Here is a 349-nt window from a genome sequence, read left to right as displayed (position 1 = left end):
ACAGCAAGGTGAGACCCGCCCCGGCTGCCGGGACCCCGCACGGATCCCCCCGGCAGCACCGGGATGCCATCCGAGGACCCGCGGGGTGACACCGGCGCGGGTCCTGGGACGCCATCGGCGCTCACTCACTCTTCCAGGATGCGGAGCTTCTCACCCTTCCGCATCCCCAGGTCCCCGTCGTGCTTGGGCTCGTAGTTGTACAGGGCCACCACCAGCTTATCTGGGAGGAGAAGCGGAGGGGCAGGGTGGCAGCGGCCAACTGGGGGAGCGTCCACAGCCGCCCCCCACTGCAGCCGAACCTTACCTTGCAGGGGGGAGCACGGCGGGGACGTGGCCTCGGCGGACACCA

At 70.5% G+C, this 349-nt stretch overlaps 1 protein-coding gene across 1 annotated transcript in view; it reads right to left on the bottom strand.

Annotated features, from left to right (window-relative positions):
* LCK (LCK proto-oncogene, Src family tyrosine kinase) overlaps nucleotides 1-344 on the bottom strand; it is a gene marked incomplete at its 5' end in the record, with an annotated part of 4778 nt that extends 4434 nt beyond the window's left edge. The window contains 2 exons of the mRNA XM_009332220.1: nucleotides 130-220; nucleotides 305-344. Of these exons, the coding sequence (XP_009330495.1) occupies nucleotides 130-220; nucleotides 305-344 (131 nt within the window). The remainder of the gene's footprint in view (nucleotides 1-129; nucleotides 221-304) is intronic.
* Between the last annotated feature and the right edge of the window lie 5 nt (nucleotides 345-349).

Source organism: Pygoscelis adeliae, unplaced genomic scaffold, assembly GCF_000699105.1.
Source record: "Pygoscelis adeliae isolate BGI_AS28 unplaced genomic scaffold, ASM69910v1 Scaffold359, whole genome shotgun sequence".
Taxonomy (NCBI): Eukaryota; Metazoa; Chordata; class Aves; order Sphenisciformes; family Spheniscidae; genus Pygoscelis; species Pygoscelis adeliae.
Note: the sequence above shows the minus strand (reverse complement) of the source record. Positions and strands in the feature narration are given on the sequence as shown.